The following is a 26127-nucleotide window of genomic DNA, read 5'->3' as shown; positions in this document are numbered from 1 at the left end:
TCGAGGTAATATGTACAATATTGCCTGTTATTCTAAAGTGTTACCAGTACCTCAGAGTTACAGGGAGCCCTTTCAGAGCTTGTGGCGTGATTTCAAGTGATATTTATTTAACATATTTGGTGAATACGGTAAGGTTTCAATCATAATACTTTTTTTTCTTGTTCTCTTGTTTCAATACAGCTTTATTTCTCAATAAACACAATTATTGACAAAGCAAGTAGCTCAGTAAAGACTCTCATCCTTTGGGTAGCATTCATACCCAGAAAGTTTGGAGACCTGATACCACTGGACCTTGGAGACCTTTGATGGACTGTGTCGCCAGGATGGTGTGGGTCAGTGGTGTAGTCTACGTAGAACGCGGGTATACAGAGTACACCCACTTCTAAATTTCAGTGATTTCAGTATACCCACTTAAAATTGATTGATCCATTGTTTTGAATAGCACAAATATATACAGTATACCCACTTAAAAAAATGCTCAAATATACAGTATACCCACCATAAAAAAGTAGACTACACCACTGGTGTGGGTGCGTTACCTGGTAGCAGTGGATTGGTGTGGGTGCATTACCTGGTAGCAGTGGGGCAGCTCCAGGATGGTGTGGGTGCATTATGTAATGTGATGTTATGCAATGTAATGTAATGTAATGCAATGTACTGCATTACCTGGTAGCAGTGGGGTAGCTCCAGGATGGTGTTGTGCAGCTCTGCTGGCTGCAGGTTAACGAGGCGCTGGCTGTGGCCCTGACCGAGCAGGTGCAGCTGCAGGGTCACCAGTTTGGCCATCCTCACACAGCGTACCGCCTGGCGCACACACGAGTCCTGACGGGAACATACACAAAATATATACTTTTCATTATCTAGAGCAGTGGTTCCCAACCTTTTTCTTAAGGGACCCATGTTTTTACTATTGTAAGCTTTGGTGACCCAACCGTGCGAGCGCCCGCACGAGACGGAGTCACAAGATGCCCTATGTTTCCTGGGAAAAGTAATTTTTTTAATGTATTATTTTATTCCTCAATTCGTCTTTGGTCAAATATAGAATACATGTTTAATGTAGCACTTACAATTTGCTGCTTCTCTGCATTTATTAGTTAAATGCTTTGTCAATAATTCAACATGGGCTATATTCAAATGAAACCCATTAAAATCAAGAGGGCTCCGCGACCCCCTGTGGATCTTTGGCGACCCATAAGTTGGGTCCCGACCCATAGGTTGGGTACCACTGATCTAGAGCACTGATTGGGCCTATTGGTGGGCCCTGAGGGTATTCCAAGTGGGCCTTGAAAAAAATGTCTAAAAATGAAAAACATACTTTTGGGTTTGCTCTGGTGGATTCATTTGAGTTGTTTATTGGGTGAGGTGAGGTGAGCCCCGAATATTTGTGAAAATTTCAAGAGGAAAAGGTTGGGAACCCCTGATCTAGGTTTCAATGTCAAATCCTGTGTGTGTTCTGTACATAATATGGCATTGCTAGCTAACAAACCTGGCTCTGAATTTGAAAAGAGAAGTATTCCCTAGTTTGAGTGAACAGTAGGTCAGCAATGAAGGAAGAAGACGGAGAAAAAAGGAAGCTGAAAGGAGTGCTCAAAAACTTGATGCTGCACCTCAACCTCAAGCGTCATGATTAAGAGTCAGGAAATGACTAATATTCTTGAATTCTTGGATATGAGGTGCCTTTGGAACAAATTCCATAAGGAATGTCAAATGTATACAAGCTAGCAAAGCCCAGGTTCCCAAACAGACAATATGTAAGGGTTAACGTTCGGCGAGAAGGTCGCTACTGTGGAATAGCAGCACGACAGAGAGAATCTTTAGACCCCGACGCGGAGCGGAGGGGTCTTGTTCTCTCTGAAGTGCTGCTATTCCACAAAGCGACTGACTCGCCGAACGTTAACCCACTTATTATATGGATATACTTAAATGATTCACACATGGCGGGGACATTTCTTTATTTAATGTTATAGTGTAGTCATAAATGGAGGTTCCGTGACCAACCTCTGGCAACAATGTTTTGATGATTGATTTGACCTCTATGGACCCTTTAGAAAAGATTTAGCCCCCATGTCCCTCGCAAAAATCCCGGGCTTTTTTGCTAGAGAGCCAAATTCAAAATGGTGTCCGGTGGCATCTCTAAAAAATAACTTTTGATCTGAATGACCTAGAATCATGTATGAAGGCACTTTTTCATATGAGTCAACCATGAGGATTCCAAATCTGACATCATTTTGGTAATAAAACTTCGTTTTGACAGCGAAATTCAAGATGGCCGCCATCTAGAACCGTTATTTTCGACCTTTTTAGGCCGTCATCGCCCAAAATTATCATATTTGGACTGGGAACCTCCCAATTTGTGTGACTCCATTTCTCATGTAAAGATATTGAGCGAATATCTGATCTACAAGCCCAGAATTTCTCACATTGGGAGGCGTAGTGGGCTTGTAGATGGGCTATTTTAACAATGTGTCTTTTTAATTGGCTATTATTTGACAATTTGGCAGGTATTTTAGCATTGTTTGATGATTACTTTGGATGCAGTGATGGTCTTTTACTTTGAGAGTCCTTACATTATGACCCCACCCCCCAAATCAGGGGGTCTTGACCCACAGGTTGAGAACCACTTATCAAGTAGAAAACCCTTCACGTTTCACATTTTCCAAGCATCCTTGCACAGAGAAGCCCGTTGAGGAACTCGAGGCAAGAGCTGCTGAAATGGAAGAAGTGCACTCACAGCAGTGATCAACTTGGTTGAAGACAAGAACACTGTGTTGTTGAAGAATGTGTGGTCTTATTCAACCCCAATGGCACATACAGGAAGACGCAGAAGAGCAAGCTCATCTCGAAGATCTCCCTCCACCCTGTTTTGATTTAAGAATCCTATCTTGCTCTAATTGGCATAGGCATGATCTGGAGCAGGGTTTCCCAAACTGGGGTGTGTGCACCCCTAGGGGTGCGCGGCCTGCCTTAAGGGGGTGCACGAGCTGAATAGAGCAATGGAGGATATGGTAGTTTTTTATCCAGTATTAATGAACATTAAGTAGTTTTTAATTGTATGGTGCATTGTATGCTGGAAGGGTCCATCTGAAGTGTAGTTTAATTCCAAGGCTATTGGAAAAGAGAATTCCCCAAAAACGACTGTGCTTAATATGCAGTGAATGAGCAGTGAATCCATACTTGTGTGGCCATCAGCACACCAAAATATTCGCTGAGGGGGTGCGCGAACCACATTGAAATGTACAAGGGGGTGCGCACTGCGCAGGGAAAAAAGTTTGGGAACCCCTGATCTGGAGGATGGGAACTCCATCAGCAGAAGATTGGCAGACACAGGACGGCACCCTATACAAGTAGGTTGGGCTATGCCCAAAAGCTGTCATGCATCATCCTTGCCTTCTCATGCTCCCAGTATCATCGGTGCCAATGATCCCTACGATACACTATACTTAACAAAAGAAGACGAACGAGACCTGCGCATACATGGTAATGCACATACATACACATGAAATTGACAAGTTCCCATCTGCCAAGTCTTTCAAAAGGTTATTGTGTAGTGTCAAAAACAAGAAAAAGACTGCACCATTGAGCAGTCTGAAGCTCTTCACTGTTAATGATGGTCAATGACAGTCAGGTTGTAGTGGCCCTGTTGTTATTGATGCAGCTGATATACCGATGTCTACGGCAGCTTCCTGGCATGCTAAGCATTAAGAGAGACAAAGAGACGGTCCTCTTCTGTGACCTTTTGACAGAAGAGATGGCAGACAGCCTGTAAAACAGTGTAGCTGCACAATGCCATGATGCCAACTCAAGGTTCTATGAAAAAGGAAAATCATCACAGTGTATGAGCTCCAGGGTCCCCCTATGTTGCCCGGGAGCTATGTTCCCCGAGTCCTATGTCCCCCCGCCACCGGGGAACTTAGAACCCTTTTTTCAAAAAGGGGTTCTATTCCTGCTGCTTCCAAGTAGACTGCTGCCGCATGACTAGCGAGGGTTGTTGTTAGAGTTACGGTTAGGGTTAGGCTGCCACTGTTCGCAAACTTGACGCAACCGTTTGTGCAAGAGATATGCATGTGAAGCATCCTGGGCCATACAATGCGGGGAACATGGGACCCTTTTGAGAAAAAGGGTCGGTAGTTCCTCAGTCCCATACAAAGACCGGGGAATACAGGACCCGGGGAAGCTATACGCTATACTCTCAACCATGTTTGAGTGGCGATGGGTGGTTCTTTAGTGTGGGGTGACACACTAGATACGGCAAGTAGTTGGGACAGAGTTGGCATAAGCTGTCTGCATATGGAGGGAGACAGATAAAAGACTTTCTCTTCATGGTCTTCGACTTGGAAGGCTTCAGCCATGGTGCTACTTTTCTTGTCTGCATAGATCATCTGTATCGTGAACACAAGCAGCTGTTGTGAACAGAGAGTAACCGAGAGTTGCTGCCTTGCCACAGAGCTCTTTATCACCTTATCATGTACTGATGATTTTCCTTTTTCATAGAACCCTACAGGTAAGTTGGCATCACAGCCTGTAAAATAGTGTAGCTGCACAATGCAGTCTGCCATCTCTTGTCAGCAGGTCATGGAAGAGGACAGTCTCTTCGTTTCTCTTAATGCTTAGCATGCCAGGAAGCTGCCGTAGACATCGGTATCAGCTGCATCAATAACAACAGGGCCACTACAACCTGACTGTCATTGACCATCATAAACAGTGAAGAGCTTCAGACTGCTCAATGGTGTAGTCTTTTTCTTGTTTTTGACACTACACAATAACATTTTGAAAGACTTGGCAGATGGGAACTTGTCAATTTCATGTGTATGTATGTGCATTACCATGTATGCGCAGGTCCCGTTCGTCTTCTTTTGTTAAGTATGGTGTATCGTACTAGGGATCACTGGCACCGATGATACTGGGAGCATGAGAAGGCAAGGATGATGGATAACAGCTTTTGGGCATAGCCCAACCTACTTGTAACGGGTGCCGTCCTGTGCCTGCCAATCTTCTGCTGATGGAGTTCCCATCCTCCAGATCATGCCTATGTCAATTAGAGCAGAGTTTCTCAAAGTGGGGCGCAAGCCTTCCTGGGGGGGCGCGGAGGCATCACAGTGTGACATCTGCCACCCCCCCCCCAAAAAAAGATTTCCTATATGGCCAATAAGCCAATATGTTTGAACAAGCCCCCCTCACCAACATTATATTATTCATTGTCATTGATTTGAATAGAATAGGAAATGAACACACATCTACACTGCATTCGACTGCAGTCCCTCTTTGTTTTATCTCACCTTTCCTTTAATTCTGCGCAGCAATCGCAAAATCAGTTTGCGCAAGTACTGCTTTTGCTTAGAAACCATTTATTTACTAATTTACCTCAGGTCAGACATAACTATGAAAGTGCCAGCCAGAAGTGATTTTTACCCCACAAAAAGGGGGAGGGGCCACGGAGGCATCCAGACCCTCTGAGGGGCAAATGATGGGAAAAGTTTGAGAACGGCTGAATTAGAGCAAGATAGGATTCTTAAATCAAAACAGGGTGGAGGGAGATCTTCGAGATGAGCTTGCTCTTCTGCGTCTTCCTGTATGTGCCATTGGGGTTGAATAAGACCACACATTCCTCAACAACACAGTGTTCTTGCAGCTGGGGGAGCTTCACAAACTGACTGTCTTCAACCAAGTTGATCACTGCTGTGAGCGCACTTCTTCAATTTCAGCAGCTCTTGCCTCGAGTTCCTCAACGGGCTTCTCTGTGCAAGAATGCTTGGAAAATGTGAAACGTGAGTGGTTCTCAACCTGTGGGTCAAGACCCCCTGATTTGGGGGGTGGGGTCATAATGTAAGGACTCTCAAAGTAAAAGACCATCACTGCATCCAAAGTAATCATCAAACAATGCTAAAATACCTGCCAAATTGTCAAATAATAGCCTACAAAAAAGACACATTGTTAAAATAGCCCATCTACAAGCCCACTACGCCCCACAATGTGAGGAATTCTGGGCTTGTAGATCAGATATTCGCTCAATATCTTTACATGAGAAATGGAGTCACACAAATTGGGAGGTTCCCAGTCCAAATATGATAATTTTGGGCGATGACGGCCTAAAAGGTCGAAAATAACGGTTCTAGATGGCGGCCATCTTGAATTTCGCTGTCAAAACAAAGTTTTATAACCAAAATGATGTCAGATTTGGAATCCTCATGGTTGGCTTGTATGAAAAAGTGCCTTCATACATGATTCTAGGTCATCCAGATCAAAAGTTATTTTTTAGAGATGCCGCTGGACGCCATTTTGAATTTGGCTCTCTTGCAAAAAAGCCCGGGATTTTTGCGAGGGACATGGGGGCTAAATCTTTTCTAAAGGGTCCATAGAGGTCAAATCAATCATCAAAACATTGTTGCCAGAGGTTGGTCACGGAACCTCCATTTATGACTACACTATTAAGTTTATTATAATTTTTCATGTCAAAAGATTGTTGCTGCGCAAAACAAAACAGTGCCGTTGTGGAACACCGCTAGGCAACAGGTAGCCTAGACAACAGGTGTTGTCTATCACAGCAGCTGATTAGAGTGACAAAAGACCGGACCCCCTGCGGAGTGATATGAAACATTCGCTTTAGCAGTGAAAAGTCTTGTTGCCATTGACAGCGGTCTGATATAGACCAACCCGTCCGTTATCTCAAATATCAGACGTGCGAATGTTGGGGAGCCCCATTGAAATGAATGGAGCATTGGACTGATGACGTCACACCATATAATAAACCGGTAGTAATTATTTACTATTGGCTGGGCTATATGGGACTGTATGGGCTATATGGGACAGGTGCATGAGCTAACCTGGCTACCACTTCCAACCATACTAGGTCTTCTGGGTGTCATTTACATGTACATTGCTTTAACCCATTTTCGCCTGATGACTCGTATATGTTGTTTGACCTTTGGTGCCTGGTAACACATATACGCTGCACCCAGGCTCTTAAGATTTTAGCTTTTTGAATACAAACATGTATGTTACAGCTGAATGAACACATTCTAATGCGAGATGAGGGTCTTGTGTTGGGGTTTAAATGCAACTTATTTCATGTTTTTATGTGCATCAGAGGCTGAGATATTTAGGTTTTTATAGGCTGAGGGCAACTTTCCCAACAAGGGCTTAGGCATTTAGCAGGCGTATTTTGCAGGTGCTTTAGGCATCAATGGGTTAAATAGGTACAACATGGACTTTTTCAGTTGTGATGTACTATAAAGCAATGAAGAGGGGGGAGGAGAGAGGAAAATAATAATACTACCATTATGTAGTGCCCACACACACATAGTCATGACGGGAACAATAGAATCTCTTGTACATGCGGTCCACGGTCAGTAGTTGGGCCCCAATACAAACCCCTTGCTTTTCTGGTGCATACGCTCTCAAAGGAGATATGCCAGGGGGCGCGGTGTTTGTACTTGGGCTCTTCACGCTCATGTGTCAATTGTATTTTTAGTGCAGATAGCTTAAGTACTACATAATAGCAGTACCCTGACATCCCAGATTAAGATATGGTCATTACCATTTTGGTAACAAGAAGCATATACTGTAATATAAGTTCTGCATGGAAGCTTTTAACATTGCTATGCTAAGCTCTCATGGGTGCCAATTAAATAAAAACAATTAAATTCCAGACTTCTGCTTGGCCCCTTACTTAAATACATGGGGCCCTGGGATTTCAGTCCCACTTTTCAGCCCCTAATAACGCCTCTGAATACAAAGTAGTTCCCATCTTCAGTTGCCCTACAGGTTGTAAACAGAATTGTCTCCCATAGAGATCTTCAGAGAGAGATCTAGGCAGAACTAGAAGTGGTGGTAGTTACAAGCCCACAGAACACAGAAGTCAGACACTATCCATTTTTCCATTGTGCCTTACTGGTCAAAGGTTTTTCCTTGTGGAGTTGCAGACATAGTAGCTTATATGCAGGGCTGGACTGGGATCACAAAAGGCTTCCCCCAAAATTGTGGTACAGTCTCTAAGAAACTACAAAAAAGCTAGCATGACGTCTTGTGACTGTCGGCCTACCTTGTATGCCAGATTAAAAAAGTTAGAGAATGCGCGCACATCAATAGCACAGGTGCTGGACCAAATATAAGACAACTGCAAGGAAAGTAAAGGTCCACAACACTGGTTGATGCTCCCAAAACCTTTACTTTCCTTTCAGCTGTATGGCAGATTACCCAGACAGGGTCTGCTTAAAATACATGTGTTTCAATGGCTTCCCCTTAAGTGCTCTTCCGAATAAACTGTAGATTCTCTTAAAAGAGTTGAGGAATACCAAGGCACTCATCTTCTTTGTAATTAAAATGCCTTTATTTTGTTGGGCATAACATGATTAAAACACTTCGACGCGTTTCGGCATGAAGCCTTCGTCAGGAAGTGTTTAATTACAAAGAAGATGAGTGCCTTGGTATTCCTCAGCTCTTTTAAGTAAACCAAGCCTGTCACCAAAGAGCACCATCTTCATTAAAAAGTAGCCATTCCAGGAAGCACTCCAACGGGACTTGATTCTGAAACTGTAGATTGTATTTCAAGTTTACAAGTAGATTATGTTGCTGTACACTTAAACCGTAACCTACCTTGAAGAGGCTCTCTGCAGCATCTTTGAAGAGAGTCTGGACCTTCATCAGGGCACTCTTCAGTTCAGCTGTGACAACTGCACAGGAACCAGGGTCTTGGTTAGTAAGTTAACAGTGTTTATTTGTGAGTCTGAGAACAAAATACAGTAGGGCTGCTCGATTATCCTAAAATGTGATTTTTGTGTCTTCCATACAAAATATTGACAGGAATATATACATGATATGATCCAATAAAATAACATCTTTTATTTGACTTCGAGGCTAGTCAGTGAAAAATTGCTCATGAATTGAAATTAATCCTCATTACATTACACTTAGCTGACGCTTTTTATCCAAAGTGGCTTACAGTGATTTACGTACAAGGTATTGGTTACAGTCCCTGGAGCAATGTGGGGTTAGGTGCCTTGCTCAAGGGTGCTTCAGTCAGGGATCAAGGTGCTCGTAAGGGTGGGATTTGAACCTAGAACCTTTTGATCTAAAGGCCAGCGCTCTAATCATTGAGCAATGGCTGTCACGCTCCAACCGTAACCAAGTGGCTCGCAACTTAATGCCTCTGACAGAGGTGACCTGAATGAATGAGGATAGCCAGACATGAGTTGTTAGTAGCGATCACTGACTTGTATAGTAATAGTTATACTATACAAGTCAGTGGTAGCGATCGCTTCACTCACCCCAGGGCTGAGCCTCGATGAGTTTAAGCTGAGCGCGCGCCGCCCCCTCGTGGTTCTCTCCGATCTCGCGGGACATGCGGAAGCACAGTGCCACCATGTTGTGCTTCTCGCTGTCGCACGGCAGGCAGCGCTTCAGATAGTCCAGGAGAGCCATCTTCAGCCCCGTGTTCTGCCGAGTTGAAGACATTATGTTATTTACAGATTACATATATATATATATTACATTACATTACATTTGTATTTAGCAGACGCCTTTGTTCACAGTGACTTACAAGGAGCAATTTAAACAAGAAGAGGGTAAGGCACAGTGTACAGTTGCAACACTGATAGCTTTGTCCTACAAAGACTAAAGAAGAGGACAATGCATTAAAAAGTAGCAAAAAGACCTCAAGGTGCAGTGTACAGTTGCAACACTGACAACATTGTCAAACACAAGGTAATAGAAGCAACATTAAATAATAGGAAGGTAACAAGGCAAATTGGATAATAATATGGAATATATATATATACCCATTTGGTAACACTTTATTTTAGGGATACATCTATTAGCACTAATACACACAATGTGCCTGTATAAGTAACTTGTAAGGCATGAACAAAGCAAAATCAAACATTTATTAGGCATGTATTCGCAAATGTCTTGTTCATGCTCAATAAGGGATTTATTACCAATTTAACCTTAGTAAGGACCTAGTAGGCCTTAGCGTTTGCTTAATACATGCCTTACAAGTTACTTATGCAGGCATTAACATTGCATGTATTAGTGCTAATAGATGTATCCCTAAAATTGAGAAAATTTCATTTTACTTGTATGACTTGTGCATATGAAAAAAGTGACAATAAAAGCTGACTTGACTTGACAGAACATTTAAATGCTGTATCCATTACATTACATCACATTTACCTGTTGCTTTAAGTGATTTATATACAGTAGTTATAACAGGGTATTGTTTATAGTCCCTGGAGCAATGTGCCACTGTTAACTTCAGTTGCGCATACATAAATTGCAGGTTTGTAAACACCCCCGGCTGTGCACAGCTTCCTTAGCTGAGGTCTGCACTCTCTGAGTGCATTTCTAGTTTAAAATATGCTTTTGGGCTTTTATATCTTTATTCAGGACAGAACAGTGGGAGAATTTGACAGGACATGAGAGGGAGAGACAGAGAGAGGGGGGAAGGATTGGCAAAGAACCCCGACCGGGACAGAATTGAACCCAGGTCGCTGGCGTCATGGTACAACGTCTTGGCTTATTAAGCCCCTGTGCCCTCGCCATTTTATATTCTGATGCTTGCTGGAAACTTTTGTCACCATCACTTGTTTTTTTTTTAATGGGCTTTTTGTGCCTTTATTGGTGATAGGACAGTAGAGATTCACAGGAAATCAGTGGGACAGAGAGATGGGGGTAGGGTTGGGACATGACTCAGGCGGGACTCGAACCTGGGTCCCCATGGGCATGCAAGCCCAATTGGGGGGCTTAGCGCGTTACGCCACAGCGCCCCCTGTCACTATCAATTGTAAATAAATTCACTACTTGCACAGTTTCCCCCCATATTAGCTTTCTGGGGATTTTCCCCATGTTTCTGGTTGCGTTTCCTAACCCTAGACCAATGTAACAGCCATAGATGAAGATAAGGGTGGGCTTTGAAGCAGTAACCTTCTGATCCAAAAGATCACCACCCTAAGCATTAAGCCCCAACGGCATTTAGACATGGACAGCCTCTGGTTACATTCTTTGAGTGTAGAAAGATCTCCAGTCCAGCCCGAGAACACATCTATGCACCAGCCTGTCTTGATTGAGATGCAGAAGGTAATGTAAATTGTAATGCCTCATGAGCCGGTTAAATGATGTGTGTTGAATAATGGGTTAACCCCTTAGCGCAGAGCCTATGTTATAACCTTACTGTCACCAAAATTGTAATGGCTATGTCTTAATCTGTTACTTAAGGTTCTCTGTACTGTCATAGCAATGTTGATATGATGTAGTTGAGTATTTTCAGCAAACAGTGAATAGGCCCGCCAGCGACCCCATCTGCAGTAAGAGGCTACAACAAGATCTCTATGAAACAAGCTATGACGCCATATGAGTTTGTTTCTCTTACCGCTTCTCGTACCGTGTCCACCTTTTTCCTCAGTAACATCTCAAAGCAGTGGTTTTGGTTTAACAGGTCAAATATGTACGTCATCTCATTATACCTCCCGATGCCGGTCAGAAGTCGAACCTGAAAAATACAAGTCGCACTCAAAAACATAGTCCCATTGGTCAGTTGTTTTTTGAATTTTGCAAATGATGAGATGAGACCCTGCAGTTGCTTAGGCTGAAACACCTGCCTAGTCTCTCTGATTTTCTCACACCACAGTCAATAAGCTGCATAGTGCATATTAACCCATTGTGTTCTGGAGCGACATACGCTGCATTCAAGTTCTTGAGATTTGAGCTGTTTTATTATAAATGGAGGTATGTTAGAGCTGATTGAACACATTCTAGTGCAAAATGAAGGTTCTAGCTTTTAAATGCAACTTACTTTATGATTGCATGTGCATCGGAGGCTGAGATATTTAGGTTTTAATAGGGAGAGGGCACCTTTTCCCAAAAAGGGCTAAGGCTTAAATGGGTTAAAGCATTTACCTGCACACTGCCCTATTGGTTGCACCCCTGCCCCCCCACCCCTTTTTAGCCTAAGCCCCTTTTGGGAAAAGATGCCCTCTGCCTATTAAACCTAAATATATCAGCCTCCAAAGCACATGAAAACATGAAATGAGTTGCATTTAAAAGCTAGGACCTTCATTTTGCATTATAATGTGATTAGTCAGCTTTAGAGTAGAGTAGCGTAATATTCATTAATCCCAAAGGAAATTAAGGTATCTAGTAGCACACATACAGTACAAACAGATTATTTCACAGTAAACATAAAACATTCCCATTCAAAGTAGTAATAGTAGTGTAATTTCGATGTAATACAGGTCCTCCTCACCAGCAGGCTGTGGCAGTCACTGTGTGCCAGGTGTGCGTGGCTGATGTGCCTGGCCGCCTGCAGCACCTGCACGATGCCCTCCATATTGCAGCTCAGACTGAAGCAGTCATGGGCGAGGATCAGCAGCTCCACCACTGGACAAGACAAGAGCAGAGTAGAGTAGATTAGATTAGAGGAGAGCAGCGTATAGTATAGTATAGTATAGTATACTTGTATAGTATAGAGTATAGTATGGTATAGGATAGGATATAGTACAGGTACAGTAAAGCATGTAGTAGAAAGTAGACTACAGCAGGGAGCAGTTTGCACATTTTAATCATTGACTGACAACATCCTAGTGTTTCGTTCAAATGTACTATGAACTCTATTGACATTCAACAATGACCTTCTCATAATAATAATAATAATAAATATAGCTGCAAGCAGCAATGCGGGGCCAAGCAGTAAACTTGCCAAAGTCGCCACGGCAACAGAAGGAACTGCAGCGCCCCCTTTGGCCCAAATCTCGCCAATGTTGGGGTGCATTCCTTGGAGGGGAAAATGGGGAGAGAGACGGGGAGGGTCGGCAAAGGACCTAGGCTGGGAATCAAACCCGGGTGAGCCGCATGATAGACGAGTGCCCTACCGGTTGGCCATGGCAGGGCCTGTGCTGCCCTTGATTTATATTGAGTAACACATTTCCATTTCCTCTCAAATTAGTCTATAAAATATCAGCAAGTAATTTCTATACTTGAGAGGCTTGCTTTTAGCACAGCAATTATAATCCTATGTGATCATTCTATTTAGTAAAATTGTTTATATGACATACAATATTATGGAAAAGAATCAGGAGCCTACTGAAAATAGATATGTCCTTGAAATCCTAAACATAAGAATCCTATAGGCTGCAATGCAATGTTGCCCAGCCTTTTGAGACTGTTCTGAGGAATTGGTGTACATAGAAGTAATGTGTGTGTGTGTGTGTGTGTGTGTGTGTGTGTGTGTGTGTGTGTGTGTGTGTGTGTGTGTGTGTGTGTGTGTGTGTGAGAGAGAGAGTGTGTGAAAGACAGAGGAGCCGAGAGAACAACAATGGTCTCTCTCTCTCTCTCTCTCTCTCCCTCCCTCCCTCCTCTCACTCCCTGTCCTCCCTCTCCCTCTCCTCTCCCTCTGTCTGTGGTGTGTGGGGTGGGGGGGTATGTGCAAGGGCTGGGGCAGTGGGGCTTTGGTTGACACTAGAGCAATAGCAGAACTACGCACACACCTAAGCTCTCGTCTCTTGTGTGTCCAGAGACCCCCTGCTGAGAATGGTGTCAGTGAACGTGCGCAGGTGCCATTGGCAAAGGGGACAGAGAGATGAGAAAAATCCCTCCATTCTTTCCACAATTTTGAATGGCTGCTGTGAGCTGATAGTTTTTTCAATCGTTACGAAAATCCATACCTGGGTGCAACATAGTGTGAAGATGACCTGTGTACCAATATTTTGAAAATTGGGAGTACGGTTCAAAAGCTACAGGCAAAAATGTAGCTAAAATTTTGACCTGCTGGTGGCGCTACAGAGTTTGAGCTGGGGATCTGATTTTTTTGTGGTAGGTCATGAGATGGACTACTATGTATGTATAAAAATCCCAGCCTAAATCGACAAACGGTTGCTGAGATATGAGCTCACTTCCTGTTTTGCCACTTTTAGGACAATTTTGATTGGCTGTCACGGCTAAACGATAAAAGATATCAAATATTCCTTGAGACCCCATGTGTAGCTCAGTCCAGAGATACTATATACCGAGTTTCGGGCAAATTGGTCAAACATTGCGGGAAAAATAGCATTTTTATTGAATTTCACAAAATTCTAATTTGCGGGAAAACTATACACGCAGGGTACAATATTATCACTAGTTCTCGGATTTGTCCTGGGCCAAGGATTCCAGGGATACAAAGTTTTTGAAAATTGGACCAGCGGTTCAAAAGTTACAAGCAGAAATGTACCTGCAACTTTGACCTGCTGGTGGCGCTAGAGCGTTGGGGCTGGGGACCTATAAATCACTGCGGGTAATGTTGATGCTGCCTCGAATATGTGTGCCAATTTTCATAACTTTCCTATGTACGGTTCTATGGGCTGCCATCAGGGCCGCGTTATCCTATGGTGCAACCGGTGCAGCAGCACCGGGCCCCGCCACTAGAGGGGGCCCCGGACGTCGTGAGATTGGAAAATATGAAACGATATTTTGAGACAATCAATTGTATTTTTGATGCATTTCGCCATCCGTAGGCAAGCAGAGGCGCATATGCATATCTTGTCACCAGGCTAGACAGGCAGCTTGGGCCCCCCAAGACTGTAGCTGGGGAACAGAAGTGGCGATTTGTTACAAGTGTTCTTTCTTTTTAATTTTCACGTGGCCCCCCTACTGAGCCTAGAATCGCCTCTGCATGCACGCAGGAATCGGAGTCTTCGGAATAATAATTTCAGTCAGATGCTTCTGGTTGTGTGCCACCAGTGAAAACGGTGGTCAATATTTTTTGAGTTTGATGATGGGATACTGTCTAAAAAAGATGTGAGAAACTCGGCGTCAGCACTTGCTTCAGATTGTACGGATAAACTTCAGCCCGGCATGGATTACGGCATTGAAGAGAAGGTTGGCAACGTAGTCATTTTTGTAAGGTCAGTGTTATAATCGCTTTTTGTAATGGTTGCATAGCGATCATGGACTTGTGCAATCATGTAAGCTAAGCAAACAAGAGCACAGCACACCAACCTAACTTTATCTTATTCTATAGTCAAAACATGGGGAAATAAATCACGCACCCAACTGCGTTCGCGAAACAAAAGTCTTGCATGGCGCGGCGAGGATAACTTCTGAGGTGTTATTAAAAAAGTGTTCACAATAATGCTGCGTAAAGTGCACCAACCAGCACTCAAAGTTCTGACAGTCTGACAACAACAGGGCAAGCCAAGGATTTAGCAAACACTAAAATGATATAGTCGCATTTTCCAAAAGCACTGTTATGGCCATTTCCCTAAAGCACTGTAGTCGATGCTCTGTCAGCCTATATCGTTGCGTTTGGGTTTGTGTTCAGTTAAAACATGCCTGGGTACCACTCGCAGATTGTTCAGTTAGCAAGTGGCTCTTATCTGGAAGAAAAAAAACGTGTGTGATACATCCACATCTAAACATTACGAATTTGCACCGTAGTCTACTGTAATGATTGCATACAGTGTAATGCACCATCTAGATGAAAACCGCTGACTTCTTAATTGGTATGGTAGACTACATTTTGAAGGGATTTCGTGACCGCTTCGCTTTGCAGTGGTTCGCTGCTAAGGGGATTCCCTCCTTGCGACAAGCGACACAGCTGAGTAGGCTAGGCTACTTTCCTTTGACAGTCAGTCAGTCTTTCCAAGGCCATTGGAGATTAAATTATTTAACACGTGTTTACTACGACGGTTTCGATTCGACAAATTGGTCGGCAGCAACGTAGCAAAAATAAGATACTTTTTGGTTGTGCTTCTGTTTTGAAGTTCTAGCTGAGCCTACAAACGGCAGTGCACAGAATCTCCTCCCTGTCAGCTGGCTATGCTTCCTGCGTGACTAGTGAACTCAGCAGGGGGTTCAGCGCACCCTTTTTTGTGTTGGAGTAAACCGTGTAGCCTGCGTTTAATGCGTTTTGAATATGGCTCATTATAATGTGGTGTAGGGGCCCCGGATTGCGTCTGCACCGGGCCTCGGCGAGGGTTAACGCGGCCCTGGCTGCCATAGACTTGCAGAGGGAGAAGAATTTTGACTGGAGTCAATGAGGGAACTAAAACACTAGGGGCCTTCGCCAGCTTCGCTGCTTGGCCCCTAATAATAATAATAATAAGTTAGACTATGGTTTGGAATGTTGTGAAAGACTTCGCACCAAGCCAGAATAAAGTGGAATTTGGGTTACTGATGATTCCTCTTTCTGTGGACCCATGCAATCTCGACGATCTATGTCGCCATCTGGCGGCAGTTTCCGATATGACTTAGAATGCGAAGCTCCATGTCCATGAACAGTTGCAGAGATCCATGAGCAGTTCAGTTCGTTGTTTTGCTTTTGCCGCGTTTGTTTAAGCACCAACGTTGCATGTTTATTTAGATGCAATGAATCTTGTGTAGACGTTATCAAACGCACCAAGGGCTAATGCGAGTGTCATTTGATTTGATCAAAAACTTTGATGGCCGACGACTGCTTCGCCAGCAGGCGTCTTGCACTCGAAACATGCGAAGTCAAACGCAGACCCCTGCGACCAATCCCTTTAGCGGATTTCATGTTGACGTCTACAATGAACGAAATCGTAAATTACGTCTAGAGAACATGAGCATTACCCATGATGCAACACAAATGCTTCGCCAAATTTGTGAAAACATTCATGTTTTCTCCAGATGATAAAAAAGCACATCAACTTTAAATGAAGATGTATTAGCAAACACGAAGTAGCTTCGTTGGGTTTCTAGTGCGTGCAACAGTGAATGTCTTTGCTCTTAACACGAAATCAACCAGATCGCAATAATCACCGGCTGAAGACATGACCGCGTCGCTCTTCCTATGGGTGATTCTTAGACTACGGGCACTTTTATGTCCTTTGATCATATTTCATGACAAAATGAAAAAAGGGGAAATTTCACACTTTAATAGTTATCTTTACAATTAAAGTGTTTTAGGAAATTTATTTTACTAGTCTATGATGACTTTTAGACCTTTTTTTCAGCATAATTATACCCAAATATTGCCGTTTTGGGCTTGTCCCACACTCAGACTTTTGATCCTTAATGATAAAAAAATATAGTAAAAACATTTTTTTTCTAATGTTTTCAAATATCATTGGATAAAACATCAGTAAAATAATCAAACCATAATTGGGGTCTTTAATGTCATACAACAGTTTATGCATTTTTTTAAACTAAATATAGGTGTCCCATACTATTGCCGTAATTTCCACCACAACACTGTAATGCCTTTTTAAAAAGGTTGTATGAAAGATTTTTTTGAGTAGTTTTCATGAAGATTAACAGTGACATCAGAGCACATGTCTTACATGGAGTTAATTTTTACTTCATCCATCAACTTTTGCAGAAAAGCCATAGAAAATATAGCTTGAAATGAAAATATGTTTATTGTAGGCCTATGTAATTTCCAAACACGCCGTAACATCAATTCAGTTTGTAAAATAGTTGTTTTTTTAACACAGGGATATGTATTTTGTATGCATAAAACACTATAGACCACTTTTTAGCTAATATGTGATGGGTTCATAGATTTTCCCCCAAAATACTGTCAGATTGTAATTTCCACCACCGTAATTTCCACCACATTGCACTGTTGGGTGGAAATTACAATGGTGTGGTGGAAATTACATTTATGCATCTAGGTGCAATTCTTAGATCCACGCACTCACCCTTGCTCTGTCACATATTATTTAGCCTATCTCATTCCATTAATACAACAATGTAGTGTAAAAAATAACACTTTTTGGACTTTTTGGATGTTTATAGGCCTAACTACTGTCACCTGTCCTCATCTCATTGCCTATCCACAGGGGTGCTCCAAGGGTCGGTGCTGGGGCCCCTCCTATTTTCCATGTACACCATGTCATTGGGCCATCTTATCTGCTCCAATGGCTTCTCTTACCACTGCTAAGTAAATTCATATAGAGTTGAGCCATTGGCCAGGGCAGACAGAGGTGACCATGTAGTAGGACTTCTACACTACTCCTTTCGGGGGAAGCAAGGACCTTAACCGGGGGTAGCGAGTTGTGGCTGGATGGATTACAAGATTGTTTGTTGATGGCAGTTACCTTTTCTGTGAAGAGAGAGGCAAAGTTATCAATGAATTAATCGCTAATTTGCATCCCTACAGTCAAGATTACTGTTTATGCGCGGTTTCAAAATATTGTTCATGTTGTATCAATATATTACATGAAATTCATATGAAGTTGTCTTCTTTTTAAAAAAAAGAAAGGTTCAAACATACTAAAATAATTTGTTGAATGGAACTGGGTGCTTCATAAAGGTTTAAAATGAAAGGTTTGTTTCCTATATGGTCCATTCCATTCATTGTAATTTCCACCACAACCAGTAATTTCCACAACGCCGTAATTTTCTCCACACCATTTGGGGTTTTTCTAATAGAATGTTGCAAAATTCCAATCACTCATTTCATCACACATTTCTGCATAATTTATGAGATAATGTTCCACTTCAATAAAAAATACAAATAGTTCTACCTTGAAATGTATCTTACTATTCCAATGCTATATCTCAGGTTGTGGTGGATGTAAGATTTGCGTTTTGTCCTCATCACAATTAATTTACAGAATCCATAAATGTATGTGTTTTAAAATGAAGGCATAAACAGTTAAAACTATATAATGAATTGCTCTTCCAGTGAAAAAAACATTATATGTATCATAGTATTTTAGAATAAATGACGAATATTTATATGTGATGGAAATTACATTTGTGCCAGCCGAGTTGGGAAATCTGTTAAAAAACACCAATTTGTCTTAAAAAATCAGCATATTCTCTTATGAATCATCAAACTAGACTAGTTATGTTAACCAATTACAATATGAGAATTAAAATTGTATTGTTTTATTTTTTTCAAGTTTGCAAGGCCAATAGTGCCCGTAGTTAAAGAATCACCCCTATATAGAGCAGCCGACTTCCTCCCCATCATGTGCTCACTTCGGTGGCACACTCGATAAAATTGGAACGATACAGAGAAGATTAGCATGGCCCCTGGCGCAAGGATGACACGCAAAATCGTGAAGCGTTCCACATTTTGTTTCATTTCTAGGTTTATTTTAACATTTTAAGGTACACTCACCTACCCTGGTTTCTACCCAAGGAGGTCTACATAAGGTTTCTACCAGACCTGTGTGTGTGTTTTTAGCTCTGGAGCCCCCTAGTGGCGCTGCGCGGAACTATAGGTCGGGCAAGAGTCAGCCAAACACTGACCACAAGCCCTATTAAAGTGCTGTAATTACATGCTATTACAAAACAACTATGGTACTGTCCCCACACACCAATGTTAAATGCTCAGTATTTTTTATCACTTCATCACGTTACTGTTATTGGTACATCATTGTTACTTGTCCTGTCTTGCACTTTGTCAGTCTGTAAATGTCAGTCCTGTGAATGTCTATGTCCTTCATGGTAGAGAGTGAAACGTAATTTCAATGTCCTTGTATGACCTGTCACCTGTGCATATGAAGGAACTGACAATAAAAGCTGACTTGACTTGACAGGTGAGAGTAGGGCTGCCTGCCAACTCTGTGAGGGGAAAATGCTGGACACTTTGGCAAATCCCATCGGATTCACAGCCCTCCGAACAATTTAATGTAAACCTCAATGGCAAACTAAGAATTGCGTCCCGTTGCAGCTCAATACCGTAATTTTGTTTCTAACTACGGAGCGATTCCATATTTCAAGGGACGGTTGGCAACTCTAGGTGAGAGGGAGAAGATAAACCTTGTTGTAAGCTCTGTGCAATTACAGTCATGAGTGGAAATCAAAAGGAAACAACTGTAAATGGCTATCATTGTCCTGAAACTCTGATGATCTGATGATCCATCCCACCCACTTTTCTTTGAATACTCCCTCCTCCCATCTGGTCTTAGATACAGGTTACCCTTTTTTAAGACTAATAGAGGGTTAACATCCTTTGTGTCTAGAAGCATCCAACTGTTGAATAAGTTAAGTTCAGACAGATTTAATATAATAACGTTAATATATAAAATGTATATAGGATTTTTAATTTAATTACTTCTACTTTAGCCTATGTTGTTATTCTCTCTGCCAGGACTCTTCATTTATTTATTTTTTAAATCTACTTTGTATGTTTTGTTTATTTTTTAGTCTTGTCCTTGTACAATGTCGTAATTGTCTGTCTGTGTACCCAAAACGCAAAACGAATTCCCCCTGGGGCAATAAAGGTATATTCGTTATATATTTTTTCATTATTCATTATACTCATTCTTCATTCATTAAAGGCAGGGCCATACCACAGCTGAGCTCTGACAGAGGCAGGGTTGAGATGTGGTCCAGCAGCTTACTGCCCATCAGGTTGGGGTCTCCACACAGCTTGGCCAGCTGCCTGAACGCCTCCCTGCCCTCAGTCAGATCATACATGTGCTTGTCTGCTGTTGGGCAAACAAAAAACAACAATAAGCCTACATGGCATTACATTTAGCAGTCTTTTTTTAGAAACTCCCAACTGTTTCTTACAAGGTCTTCGGGTCAGCAAAGTTCATATTTAGTAAAAAAGTCACACTCTCGGGTGTAATTCTTGTAGATTTAACCCAACATGATCTCCAAAAATTCCGTGCTCCTGGACACGGATGTTAAGGGCACAAAATCCGTGTCCAGGAGCACGGATTTTGCCAAAATTCTGTGCTCCTGGACACGGAATTGTTTTCCGTACTCCTGGACACGGAATTGTTTTCCGTGATGGACACAGAGACGTGCTCTCTCTATAGGCTACTCCCACAGCTCTGTTTCCACAGTCTTGTGTTTTCTCAGGATTTTTTTAATTTCAAATATTTTTTCTCAAAAAAACCATTTCCTACTGACAGGTTAGGGTTAGGGATTGTTTTGGTCTGGGCACAGCTAGTTTTCTTTCATTCATTATATGAATTTGATAGCCTAGCAACCAACTGGAAAAGGTATTTCTCAAAAATATGTCTTTAATGACAGGTTAAGGTTGGGGAATGTTTTGGTCAGGGCACAACTTAAATTGCTATAGCATTATTTTGTTTAGGATTAGCATTTGGTATGTATTTTCTAATGATAGAGTTACACAGTGCTGTGGTAATAGTCTATAGAAATGCCCATCACGGAAAACAATTCTGTGTCCAGGAGCACGGAATTTTGGCAAAATCCGTGCTCCTGGACACGGATTCCGTGTCCTTAACATCCGTGTCCAGGAGCACGGAATTTTTGGAGATCAGGCTGTTTAATCTGTCATGCTGCTAACCCACTAGATTAAAACTACAAGAATGACACCCGAGAGTGCGCCTTTTTAACTAAATATTACATTTAGCAGACACACTTCTGCTGCTATGTAAATAATAAAAAATAAAAAAGAAGAAAAGAAGAACCCGAATGCGATCCACTTTTTCACCTTCCGCAGACACATGTATCCCAAGAATCTTCCAGAGGACGAAGAGGGTCAGAACAAAATAACAATGAGCTTGGCCGCTGACCAGCTGTAGTCAAATAGGGCTGTAACGATATTGTATTGAACCGAGAAATTGTGATACACAGAGTCAGGATACTGTATCGTGGTGCAAGAAGTCAGTATTGTGGTACACTTTTTCAAAGTTTTGTTACCCTTCAGTTCGTAGCAACTTGTAAACTGCTCTACCTATAAATTATCATTCATAGTTTTTTTGTGAAAAATAAGATACATTTAAAAAATCGTGCGGTGTTTTGAACCGTAGGTCAATGTTTGTGATACGAACCAAATCGGGAGTAGAGTGTATCGTTACAGCCCTATTGTCAAACCATTGACTAAGTCCACTGAGAGAAAGAGAGTGAGCTCACTGAATTCTCCGTCTTGCCCAGGTGTCCGGATCTCCTGCACCACAAACGAGGAGACGAGCTGAGCCACGGTGTCTGGCTGCAGGCCCTGGACGTTGATGAAGACCTGCGCCGTCTTGTAGCGGTCCGGCTGCTGAGAGGACAGGATCTTCTGAAGCACCGCCTCTGTGTCAGCCCCGGATATCTCACTGTACGAACACTTCAGCTCCTGTGTGTGGATGGAAGAGCAGGTTTCAGTATATACAATCCAAATACAAATAGAGATACAAACACAAAAGCCTTTTATTGTCATTATACAAAGTGTAGAGTGATTTTCAGCCTCGCTACGAGGTGCACAGGGTTAACACATTTCTGCAAGTGTGCGTTTAGAATCGTGTCAGCTTTGGGGACATTCTATTGGTTCTATTACAGTGTGTAATGTCATAACTCTCTTTCGTCTTGGGCGCTGGTGCAAGCGGCAGCAAGTCCATGAATTCTACCCATCATCATCATCATCATCATCATCATCACTATTATCATTATAATCATGGATTGTCAATTGTAATGCACTTGACATTCAGGCAGCTGAAATGGCTCTAAACATGAATATCTTATGGCTGCCTTTTGGCTTGGCAGTAGCAAAATATATACGTAACCCTATATCTTCTGCACTGTGCACCTAAAATCACTGGCCTGAAGATCAGTTTGGATGAAACCGTATAATCAAGTCAATTGTTCTTTATCGTCAAAAATCTATGTAACAGGGTTAGCACAGACGTTTGAAATCGCGCTTGACCAGTCTCCAATGTGCAGTTCAACTAAAAACATTTAAAGACATGGACAATAATCTCTCTCTCTCACACACACACACACACACACACACACACACACACACACACACACACACACACACACACACACACACACACACACACACACACACACACACACACACACACACACACACACACACACACACACACACACAACTAACCTACTCATACAGTACATGAATTTAAAATTCTTTCTCTGACACATTCATTCACGGCATACACACAGACAATACACACTCACACTTGTACAGTTTTTCAAACACTAATGTAATGGTACGCTTACCTTGGCTAGTTCATACAGGCTGAGGACCTGTTTGCAGTAGTTCTTCCCATGGCGACACTCGTCCACCAGCACCTGTAGCTGGGAGACCACCTGGTCCTCTGCAGAGGGCACCACCACGAAGGAGGACAGGTTTCCCAAGCTGGAATCTACACAGTAAGTAAGTAAGTATGTACGTTTAATTTATATAGCACATTTAAACAGCAAGAACTGGCCAAAGTGCTGTACATTGTCCAACCGAAATACTAAGATTAAACAATTATAAAACAAATAGGTTAAAAGCAAGACAAAGTCAAACAGCAATAATAAAACACATAAGATACAAAAGGCAGTCACACTGTAATAAAGAAGGCAAGATAAAAGAGAATGCATAAAAAAAACTAAAAAAAGAGAAAAAAGATGAAACTAAGAAGCAAATGTGTTTCGAGTCTGGATTTAAAAGTAGTGGTTGTGGGAGCAGATCTGATGTCAGTTTCCCAAGCTGGAATCTACACAGGAATAAAGGCTAGCTGACTAACTAGCTAACTAGTTATTCACTATGTAATAATAATACATGTTGACCCAACACTGTGGATAGGAAGACAGACACTGTGTGACGGTTTACAATTGAAGAACAATTATGTATTATGTGTAGTCAATTAGGAGAAAGTGTTTTCTTGTTTTATTTGGGGTAGGTATAACTCACAGCTCTGGAGGCTCTTCTTGGTCTCTGTGTTCAGCAGGTCCTGTAAGCCGCTGCCCTGGCATTCGCCGGAGGCCAGCCCACGGCACTGAAGAACCAACCAAACATCACGGTGGTAGTAACTGAAGTACCGGCAGACACGGCTGGCTTCGTGGATGTGGCCGTCATCCAGAAGGTGCCCCAGCAATGTGGACAACGCCCTCTGCTCTTTAACATCCTGAGGTCCAACAACAGGTGGGTCCTCGTTGGCGGAGGGTGAGGGCAAACCATCTAAGCTCAGGTACTTTGAGTCACAAAGCACTGGCACTTTTGAGAAGGAAAACTCCTTCATCATCTCCTTCAAAGAGTCGCTATTCCCTGCCAGTGGTGGGGTGATGAATGTAAATGGACTTGGGTCTTTTCCACAGTGGGTGATGAGAATTTGCCAGTGTACCTGACACCTCCAGAGCTTCATCTCAATGTCCTCCAGCTGTTCCACGGGGGGAAGTTCTTGCTGAGAAAGCCAGAAGCCGGCCAGGGAGAAGAGCACACAACACTCCTGCTGGCTCAGCACTTCCACCTCCACAGGCCAATCGGATTCCTGCTTGTTCAACTGTTCCATCGTCAAGGACCAATCGGATTGCGACTGGGCCTGATCAGCCAGAGACAGGAAGAATCCTGAGGCAGCCTCAATGTTGGTTTTGTTACTGATAAACTGATCGTGACACCTCCTCAGGAACGCCAGCCGCACGTCTTTCCTCTCCCACTTGTGTATGTTCTTCAGAGTCTGCATGTGCTGCTGAAGCTTCATGCATTAGGGGAATACAAGACAAAATCAGTGCATATAGTAAACAACAAAATGATTTTTGCAATTATTTTAGATCCTATGCTAACACATCATTCCCATTTAGGCAAACGCTATTCACTTCTGTTAATGAGTTTTGAACCAGCACAATAGTTATAACGAATATAGAGGAATGGAAAACCATGGGGCATCAGTTGGTTCAATGGATTGGTAGGGAACAAATGTGTGTCACAACTTTTATTTTCTAAATCCAGGAAATCTGCTACTTTTGATCAGACATACAAAACTGAACTGAACATGAACTGACCTCTGTGATGACCAGGGTGTCAATGGACAGATGTGCCAAGTCGGCCACCTGTCTGGCTTGGCTGAAGTACCCCAGAGCCTGCAGCTCCTGCAACATCCTCTGGCACTCCCCCTGCAGGACGTCAGGAGAATTGCGCTCCAGCAGCAGGGGAGAGAGGCACACGGGAGTGCCCTGCAGAATCTGGCTCAGCTGGCTCAGCATCTTCACATCGGGACCTGCCCACGACAAATATTACATCACACTTAAAGGGACACAAGGTAGGAAGACGTCGTTTTTCATGTTTTACATCACGGAATGCCAGCAGTTGATACAAATCTGAATACGGTATGTAAAGCGATTTTTGCGTATGAAAAGTGTTTCCCACGACACTCGTTCGGACTGCTCAGTCAAAAAGTTGCATTTGGGGTTCTCTGACAGCGGACCATGGAAGTGGTCGCGAGAGTCATCGTTCACTTACTAATGATTCACAATCACATAACCATCGGCTGACTCGTGACAGTGATTAATTGAACTATTAATCCTACCTGGAGCCCCTTTAAATCAATTCATGTACATGTACAATGCATGCACACACAAGTTTACATAACTTTAGAATATTTGCTGGCACAGTGCATGAGAGTTTGCAAGTCCGGTGGTGGGAGGTTAGTATTGCTGGGAAGGACAGTGCTCTCAAACATCGCACTGCGAGCATTTAGCCAACAAATATGCACTTTGAAGCACATATAGCAGGGGTGGGACACCTTTTTTCATTCAAGGGGCCATGTCTTATTTTATAAAGCACTCTAAGGGCCGTACCATGAACACAAACCAGGATTTCCCCCTGCATTTAAAGCCTATATTGAAGGTGGCCACCTTTATAACAGACTCCACACCTAACAAGATGCCCTGAAAATATAACTTATTGTACTGCAAATGTGATCGTCATATTTCATGTGAAACTGCATGAAATTAAAATTATGTCAGGGGCCTGATAAGACGGCCTCAAGCGCCATCAATGGCCCTCGTGACATAGGTTCCCCACACCTGACGTACAGACTGTGTATTGAAGAACAGTCTGCTTTATACAGACTAAATGGTGAAAGTCTCACCGTTCTTCACAGCACAACATTTAGAGCTCCTAAATTCAACATTTCCACCCATCTTGCCTTTTCTTGCGCCCCTGGCTTACGTGAACGAGGCGGTTAACACCTCATGCTGTGTTATTTGAATTTAGTTAATCCATTTTATCCTAAACCCTTATTGGGAAAGGGTGCCCTCTGCCTATTAAATCCTAAATATCTCAGCCTCCGTCACACATACAAACATGAAAGCTAGGACCCCCATTTTGCATTAGGATGTGTTCATTCAGCTCTAACAAATCCACTTTTTAAAAAATGAAAAACCCTAAAACCTCAAGAACCTGAATGCAGCGTGTATATGGCACTCCAGGATAAAATGGGTTAAGAGAGAATGGTGCTGGTCCCTCCGTACCGTTGACCTTGACCACCTGGC

The 26127-nt window shown here is 42.6% G+C and overlaps 1 protein-coding gene and 1 non-coding gene across 3 annotated transcripts in view; one reads left to right on the top strand and one right to left on the bottom strand.

Annotated features, from left to right (window-relative positions):
• Window positions 1–26127, bottom strand: part of spg11 (SPG11 vesicle trafficking associated, spatacsin) — a 56680-nt gene that overhangs the window by 3087 nt on the left and 27466 nt on the right. Inside the window, exons 30-39 of one of the 2 annotated variants that reach the window (XM_063197107.1) lie at window positions 24637–24851; window positions 23549–24329; window positions 22867–23012; window positions 21775–21979; window positions 20235–20372; window positions 12236–12369; window positions 11363–11482; window positions 9264–9432; window positions 8593–8669; window positions 667–822 (exon numbers count right to left, since the gene is read on the bottom strand). In XM_063197107.1, coding sequence (XP_063053177.1) covers window positions 667–822; window positions 8593–8669; window positions 9264–9432; window positions 11363–11482; window positions 12236–12369; window positions 20235–20372; window positions 21775–21979; window positions 22867–23012; window positions 23549–24329; window positions 24637–24851 — 2141 coding nt within the window. The remainder of the gene's footprint in view (window positions 1–666; window positions 823–8592; window positions 8670–9263; window positions 9433–11362; window positions 11483–12235; window positions 12370–20234; window positions 20373–21774; window positions 21980–22866; window positions 23013–23548; window positions 24330–24636; window positions 24852–26127) is intronic. The other variant, XM_063197108.1, reaches the window with a different exon arrangement.
• Window positions 18908–19015, top strand: LOC134448163 (U6 spliceosomal RNA). Its single transcript, XR_010034658.1, has one exon. It is a non-coding gene; the product is annotated as a U6 spliceosomal RNA (small nuclear RNA).

Source organism: Engraulis encrasicolus, chromosome 4, assembly GCF_034702125.1.
Source record: "Engraulis encrasicolus isolate BLACKSEA-1 chromosome 4, IST_EnEncr_1.0, whole genome shotgun sequence".
Taxonomy (NCBI): Eukaryota; Metazoa; Chordata; class Actinopteri; order Clupeiformes; family Engraulidae; genus Engraulis; species Engraulis encrasicolus.
Note: the sequence above shows the minus strand (reverse complement) of the source record. Positions and strands in the feature narration are given on the sequence as shown.